Below are 7630 nucleotides of genomic sequence, written 5' to 3'. Positions count from 1 at the left end.
ATGCTATAAGCTACTTTGACGTTGGAAATAAAGTCGGGAAGTCAGGGTTTAACAATCGACCGTTGCTCCTGCGAAACAAAAAAGCTGCTTTCATCTCGCCTGTTTTTTTCTTTTCTTTTCAGAGGAACATTTTTCAAACAGCCGTTGTCCTGGTAGGTGGGAGGAAGGGGAATAACTGCCGGCTGAAAACGAATTGTCTTTGCTGACGCTGGAAATGGTGAGTATCAAGGAATTGAGATAGAAATAGGGACGGTAGTACAAAACAAACAGTTTAAAAATGTTCAAGTGCAGACAGTGTGGCTTTTCTGCGGAAAATATACCAAAATATGTAAACCATGCGAAAGTGCACAGAAACCATGCAAACTACAGGTTTCCATGCGGGACGTGTCCTTTAAGTCTCAAAACTTGGTCTGCCTTGCGTACACACATGTACCGCAACCACTTAAAACGCAAACCCATCGTCAGACCCAGTAAGTGTTTTGTTGAGGAATGTCAAGTTGAAGGGTGCACTTTTAAAAGTTCACAATTTTCCAGTGTGTGTGGGCATTTAAAGATGCACATGGGGGATGGGAAAAAGATAGTTTGTCCATTCAGTAGCTGTCAAAAGCAGTTTAGTATCCGATCATCATTCACATCACACATCAGCAGGAAACATGCAAAAGAGTTGGTAGAAAGCGCAAAGGGCAGGATGAGCACTGATACCACAGGAATGCATGGTTGTGATGATGATATGGAAACTGACATGACAGAGACTGTTTTCTCCCCAGATGCAGGTGATGGAGAGAAAGACAGAAATCTGTTTCTCACTAATTTGGCTCTTTTTTACTTGAGGATGCAAGCAAAGATGCTTTTACCTGCGTCCACAATATCCACTCTGATAGAGGAGTTCCAAGACATCTGCACAAATGCAATGTCCCAAATGTTCAGTGGACTTAGGGAAGAGTTGGCAAAGCTTGAAATTCCAGATGAAAAAGTTTCCAGTATTATAGATGGATTGTCAAAAGAAAACTTATTGAAAATGTATAATGAGGGCATATTCAGATCAGATTCAACCCGTAAAACGTATTTTAAGAGAAACTTCAGCTATGTTGAGCCTAAACAGGTCCGTCTTGGTTTTGATGCCTCTGGTAAAGAGCAGTTTTACCAGTATGTCCCAGTTAAAGAAACACTAACAGCCCTGTTGAGCCTGCCATCAGTGAGGGAGCAATATAGTGCATCAAAACTACACCCCCCAGAAGATGCAAATGTGCTTGAGGATGTGAGGGATGGTAAAAACGTTAAACAAAACACCCTCTTGGAAGAGTTGCCTTCCTCACTTTCAATTATCTTGTATCAAGATGCTTTTGAGGTTGTGAATCCTTTAGGATCAGGAAGAAAGAAACACAAGCAAATAGCTGTGTACATGACACTTGGTGAGATATTACCTTATAACAGGTCATGCACTGATCCTGTGCAGCTAGTCTTGCTTTGCAGGGAGTCTGATTACCAATATTTTGGACATGAGAAAGTGTTCTCCTCCCTTGTAAAGGATTTGAAAGACATTGAGCAATCTGGCATAACTTTGAAGTCAGGTGAGACACTGAAAGGGGTTGTACTGGCAATTGCCGGTGACAACCTGGGTTCGCATTCACTTGGAGGCTTTACAGAAAATTTTAGTAAAAGCAAACATTTCTGTAGGTATTGTACTATAACCCGAGATGAATTTGCCAGTGATCCTACGAAGCTAGGCCCACCAAGGACACCAGAAAACTATAGGAGAAGTGTGGACATCCTGTCAGAGGGATCTGAGAACATTGTTAATGGTATAAAATTTGACTCCATTTTCAATTCTTTGGAGCATTTCCATGTCTGCAAACCAGGACTCCCGCCTTGTCTTGGACACGATCTCTTTGAGGGAATTGTTTCTACTGATCTCCAACTGTACCTACAACATCTTGTATCCATTGGGAAACACTTCACATTTGTGCAGTTGAATAGGAGGATCTCTGAACTAAAGTACAAAGGCAATGATGCCAATAACCGCCCTTGTGTAGTTAAAGCAGATGGTGAGAAGTTATCAGGAAGTGCAGCACAGAACTGGTGCTTACTACGTCTCCTCCCTGTCCTTGTAGGTACACGCATCAAGAATCCACTTGAAGACCAAGTCAGGCAGTTGTGTATGAAGCTACGGGAGATTGTTGAACTGGTATGTGCTCCCAAAACACACACAAACCAGGTAGCTTATCTGAAGTTACTTGTTGAGGAATATTTGGAACTCAGAGCAACAACATTTTCAGACAAACCATTGAAGCCAAAACATCACTTCCTTCTCCATTACCCAGACCTTACAATAAAATTTGGTCCACTCATTCGCCTCTGGACGCTCCGCTTTGAGAGTAAACATACATATTTTAAAGAATGTGCACGGAAGCTCCATAACTTTAAAAATCTCTGTAGCACTTTGGCAGAAAGGCATCAATTGCTACAAGCCTATTTACATGCAGGGAATTTGTTTCCACCCATACTTCAAGCAGACCAAGCCAATGAATTCCATGAGTTGTACAATGATGACATTCAAAAAGCTGTTAGACTAAGTGGTCTCAGGAAAGAAAACACAGTTGAGACAGGTTCTGTCACATACAAAGGCACTACATATCGGAAAGGAATGGCTGTATTCCTCAGGGTTAATGACCAAGGTTATGAGGTTGGTAGGATTGTTCTGCTTCTGGTCAGTCAGGAGAAGGTTTACTTTGTTTGTGAAAAATCTTGCACCATCCCAGCTTTGGATGTAGGTGTTCACATCCTGCAGCACGACACTGCAGGTCACTTTGTTTGTGTTTGCATTGACAACCTTGCTGACTATTACCCAGTACCACTGTACAAGCTATTTGACCTTGAGGTGATTGCACTTCATCATTCTGTGTTTTCAGGTGGAGTTTAATGGAGAACATGGAGATGGTGACAGACACAATAAAAGGGGTCCTTCCCTTTCTAGAAAATGTGTCACTGAACGCAGTTTTACAACATTTATCAACCATGGGCGTGAGAACGCCTGAGGACCTGGACTTCATCAATGTTACTGATTTATGCCACATCCTGCCACTAGTGGACTGCAGAAAACTAATCCGAGCATTCAAAAAAGGTACATTTTTTTGCATTTGAATTCATTTAAAATGTGAATACCAATAACAAATCCTCATATGATCCCCAAACTATTCAATCGTATTAATATTGTATTGATTGATGAATTCATGGTTTGTGCTTAGCCAATATGAACTTAATAGACACAAAATCAATATGTAGTTTACAGTCACATATATCATCAACAATATATGAACAAACATAAACTTTATTCAAGATGGATATGTTAATATTTTGACTCCAAGTTAATAAGTAAACATCTAAAGACATTGTTTGAATAAATCACTGATTCATATTCAGATCCCCTTTAATCACCATTGTTACTACAGCACAACAATATGTTCAGTAATTGTATATAGTTCATAATGCATTCTAAACTGCATAGAAACACAGTGCAAAGCAGCAGCCATTGACAGAGTGTCATGATAAAGAAGGTATCATCATGACACACCTTCTCTAACATATCTGGTGCTTTTTTCATAGCTGCACAGGACAACACACAGCCAAGGCCTGATGCATCTGAAGAAATAATTTTGACACTTCTACCTTGCACTGACACAGCACCTAATTCAGAGCCTTTATTGGCTGTGACAACAAGCCCTGTTCCTGTAAAACATAGCACATGGGTGTCTACAATTGCAATGCCATGGGAGAAAATGCGCCCAAGTTTGAGAACGTGTCTTGCTGAGAAGAGGAGACCAAAAAGAGAAGATAGGCTTCATATGGTGCGGGTCATTGCAGATGACATAAAACAGGTTTGCTTGAACCCTCCACTCAGGCAGTGTCTTGACCTGGCCAAGACTATGGTAGAGATATACCCAGAGTCTTTAGGAGACAGAACAGAAGAGGGAGAGCGAATGGGCAGTGGATATTTCTGTTTAGGCAAACAGCTAAGAGAAAGGATGCAGTTTTTAAACCGAGACAATACCCTTGCCCGGCTTCGAAAGCCTAAGCGATTGGCTCCTCCCATAGAAGATGACAATCCAGGACCGTCAATGAAGTGTGCCAAAACAGATAGCTATGGGTGTGTCAATTGGCAGCCTTTGCAGCTACCGGAAGGTGAAAACAGAGAGTCCCTTTTAGAGAAGAAAAGAGAGCTGATGACTATCTATTCCCTGGAGGGACAAAGAGCTGCAGACCAGAGACGTGTGGATGACCTCATGACGGTAACATATGAGCCACAGCGTCGAGACTTGAATGCAACTCCCTCACCAAGTATGTCACAGCTTCAGAGGGATTGGCCATTCCTTTTCATGCAAAAGTTTCTACTCAAGCACTTTTGCTTACTGACCAGATTTGACCTAGAATCAAGACTACAAGAATCACTTGCCAAAAAGGGAGAAAGAGTGTTGAAATACTTCAAAAGTCAACTTTTGAGATGGAAGAAAGATGTGAAGATGGTCCTCTCCTGCCTTGAGAGACAGGAAGAAGAGGTGGATCCTGGGCTTGCTGCAACACTCATCATGGTTGCCCACTTCCAAGAAAAAGAGGATGCCATCTTCCTCTTGGCTGACGTGAGTAATATCTTATTTATTACCAGATAAAGCGACAGTTACAGTTCAGTTTGTTTTTTTCCCTTGAATGTGATTTTCTCTCATCGACCATCCTTTCAATCACATTCCCCCTTCCAGGAGCCCCGCTCCTGTTTTCCCCACGTCCCTGACTAACATCATGCCAGTCAGGAATGTGGGGGAAACAGAAGAGTCGCTCCTGGAAGGTCAAAGGCACCAGGTGGGGCTCGACTAAGACAGCAGCGGTACTTTCTTGTAATAGTTTTTGTGTTGTGTTTCAGGAAACTTCTACCCAGGCAGACGTTGAGGCCCAGCTTTCCCTGCCCAACACTCCCAGGCTCATCATGCTTGGTAAGTTCCCAGCATCTACATAAAAGATAACATAATGACTTACAGTGAATAATATGACAGGTAGTAGGGTATGCATTGGTGGAGTCGGTGAAATCACATTGACATCTCATTGACATTGGGAAGTCAGAACATCAAATAAGTTAATCATACACACTATAATGTGCAATTGATAAACTTTGGAAATTAAGAATAATTTTAAAAAGTTATGATTATTCAAACATATTGATATTTACATTCAAAGTATTAATTTATTAGCTTAATTCCCCACTGACTCACTGATTTATTAGTTTCATATTGTTGTTAATTGATGTCAGTGACACCACCAGAGGATGACTGTGTATGTGTCATATTCACAAGACTGCAGGAGCCCCTGTGTAGTCTTGGTTACTGTCATTTCTCAGAATCTGTCTGAAACCTGAGTTGATTGTATACTCCACAACACAGTATGATGAGTGACATGTTTTAAACTTAACATTTACTGTGTCAGGACACTCCATTCTGGGAGCCAGGAAGTGGATGCTTTCCATTGAGGGTGGTGTTGTCCTTAAACTCAGCGAGACGTCCAATTTCACGACAGCCCTGGCTGTCCTCTTTGCTTCGTACTATGTCTTCAATATAGAATATCCAGCTGAGGCAGCCACGTCTTTGGAGTTTATCCAGAGGTATGTTTTTGTTGTGTGGATTTTCCTGTCAATTTCTATTTGATGAAGTGATTAATGACAGGTGTGCTGCACACCTGTCATTAATCACTAGCCCATAAATATTTGACAGGAAACCAATAAATGAAATAGCAACACATATTGTACAAATGTTGTCTATACATCTTTAAAATGTGACAGGATGGAGCGCTGGTTTAGCCAGAGTATCACCTACACCAAGGATGGGCAACTCCGGTCCTCAAGGGCCAGTATCCTGTTGGTATTAGAGCTTCACTGTTGCAACACACCATGTGACTTGTGCAGAGCTGAACACCAAGCTCTGCACCATCATCCAATTAGAGTGAGGAGTGTTGCAACAGGGAAACTCCTAATGCCTGCAGGATACCCACCCTCAAGGACCCGAGTTGCCTATCCCTAAACACAGTGGAGTGGGTGGCGTCTGTGGTGTGATGCAGACTCATGCTGGAATATAACAACTGGGTTTCAATATTTGTATTTCCAGATTCTTTGTCAGGATAAATCCAGAATACAGCAAGTGTACGGCAAAGACGCATGTGAGCCGAAGGACGGGAAAGATGGTCCAGAGGAAGAGCGAGTCCCTCAACTCCCACGTCGGTTCCTTCATAAGAGACTTTATCGATTACGACTGGAAGAACTGAACTGATCCAGGTTAGACAATTCACTCATTTTGTCTTTAGGCCATCAGTTCTCACCGAGGGCCAAAAAATGTCCATGCTGCTAAGTAAATTTGCACACACGTTCATCCCTTGGTGACAATGAACTTTTGACTTTTCCATCCATTGTCAGGAAGAAGAGTTCCGGCCACGCCAGTGGGTAAGAGACCAGGCTACCCCCTGATGTGTGTGCACCTGAGTTGCCAGCTATGATCAAAGCCATCTGAACAGGCATGTTATTTAAAAAAAATGTTCCCTATTAATTGGACTGTTTTTACTGTGATAAACGCAAACATTACTTGTGCCTTTAATATTCACCATAATACGGAAGTTCCAATTTACACAAAGCTAAGTTTCAATGGTTCAGTAGACTTTGTGAAATATTATCAAGGATTTAACTCCAGATAAAAAGGGTTTTAATGTTATTGTTGGATTGTCCAAAGAAAACTTGTTTAACTTGTTATATGTGAGAGTATGATGAACGTGCTCAGACAATATGCTCACATGTTTTATTCATTTTATTGTTTCCCTCCATTTTGAACTGGGAACTGTATAGGTCTAAATATGGTTTCAGCTGTTTTAACTGGAAACACATGTTCTATGACTTTATGTCATTTTGACAATAAACTTGTTTAAAAACAATCTTTGACTTGTTCTATTTGTTTTTCAAAAGTTCATATTTGCCATCTTAATTTTACAGTAGGCAATTATTTGGTGGTTGTTGTTATTGACAATAATACTAATAACATCAATAATAATAATAATAATAAAATTAATGTTATGTATTACAGTACTCTTATATCTGTTGTAAAAAAGTACAGCACAGCACTGTTACTGTAAGTAATAATACAGCACTGTTACTGTAAGTAATAATACAGCACTGTTACTGTAAGTAATAATACAGTACTTAAAAATATTACTGTACACTGCTTACAGTAAGCATACTGTAGAATATACTACAGCAACATTACTTGCCATTTGCTGCCAGTAAGTTACTGTAGATTCTACAGTTATCATCTTACAGTGCTGTAAAGACTAATGTGGCCTGCATTTATGCATTATCCACAAACATTTCATCACCACACTAAAGGGCAAATAACTTCAAGGCTGTCCAACACCACTGAGAACATGTCAGTATGTGTATCTTTTAATAAGCTCTGTATTCCTGTATATATATATATATATATATATATATATATATATATATATATATATATATATATAGAATTATTATGTTTCTGAAGTTGATTTAGGGGACACATGCAAACGTTCCGGCTAATGCAAAGCTAAATAATTCAATCCTGATTCTATAACC

General features: G+C 40.3%; 1 protein-coding gene across 1 annotated transcript; it reads left to right on the top strand.

Moving 5' to 3' along the window:
* Positions 1 to 3768: 3768 nt before the first annotated feature.
* On the top strand, positions 3769 to 6556 carry LOC121640830. Its single transcript, XM_041986717.1, has 5 exons — positions 3769 to 4634; positions 4913 to 4982; positions 5470 to 5644; positions 6144 to 6310; positions 6449 to 6556. Exons 1-4 carry the CDS (start codon positions 3777 to 3779, stop codon positions 6298 to 6300), a joined length of 1260 nt encoding a protein of 419 aa, XP_041842651.1. The 5' UTR covers positions 3769 to 3776; the 3' UTR covers positions 6301 to 6310; positions 6449 to 6556.
* The last annotated feature ends 1074 nt before the right edge of the window (positions 6557 to 7630 follow it).

The sequence above is a fragment of the Melanotaenia boesemani genome, chromosome 5 (assembly GCF_017639745.1).
Source record: "Melanotaenia boesemani isolate fMelBoe1 chromosome 5, fMelBoe1.pri, whole genome shotgun sequence".
NCBI lineage: Eukaryota > Metazoa > Chordata > Actinopteri > Atheriniformes > Melanotaeniidae > Melanotaenia > Melanotaenia boesemani.
The sequence above is the reverse complement of the archived record's forward strand: the minus strand, read 5'-3'. Positions and strand labels throughout refer to the sequence as shown.

Coding starts and splice junctions, on each gene's coding strand:
- LOC121640830 (XM_041986717.1), top strand. CDS start 3,777: ATGCGCCCAAGTTTGAGAACGTGTCTTGCTGAGAAGAGGAGACCAAAA. Junction 4,635..4,912: donor CCATCTTCCTCTTGGCTGAC/GTGAGTAATATC, acceptor GTTGTGTTTCAG/GAAACTTCTACCCAGGCAGA. Junction 5,645..6,143: donor TCTTTGGAGTTTATCCAGAG/GTATGTTTTTGT, acceptor TTGTATTTCCAG/ATTCTTTGTCAGGATAAATC.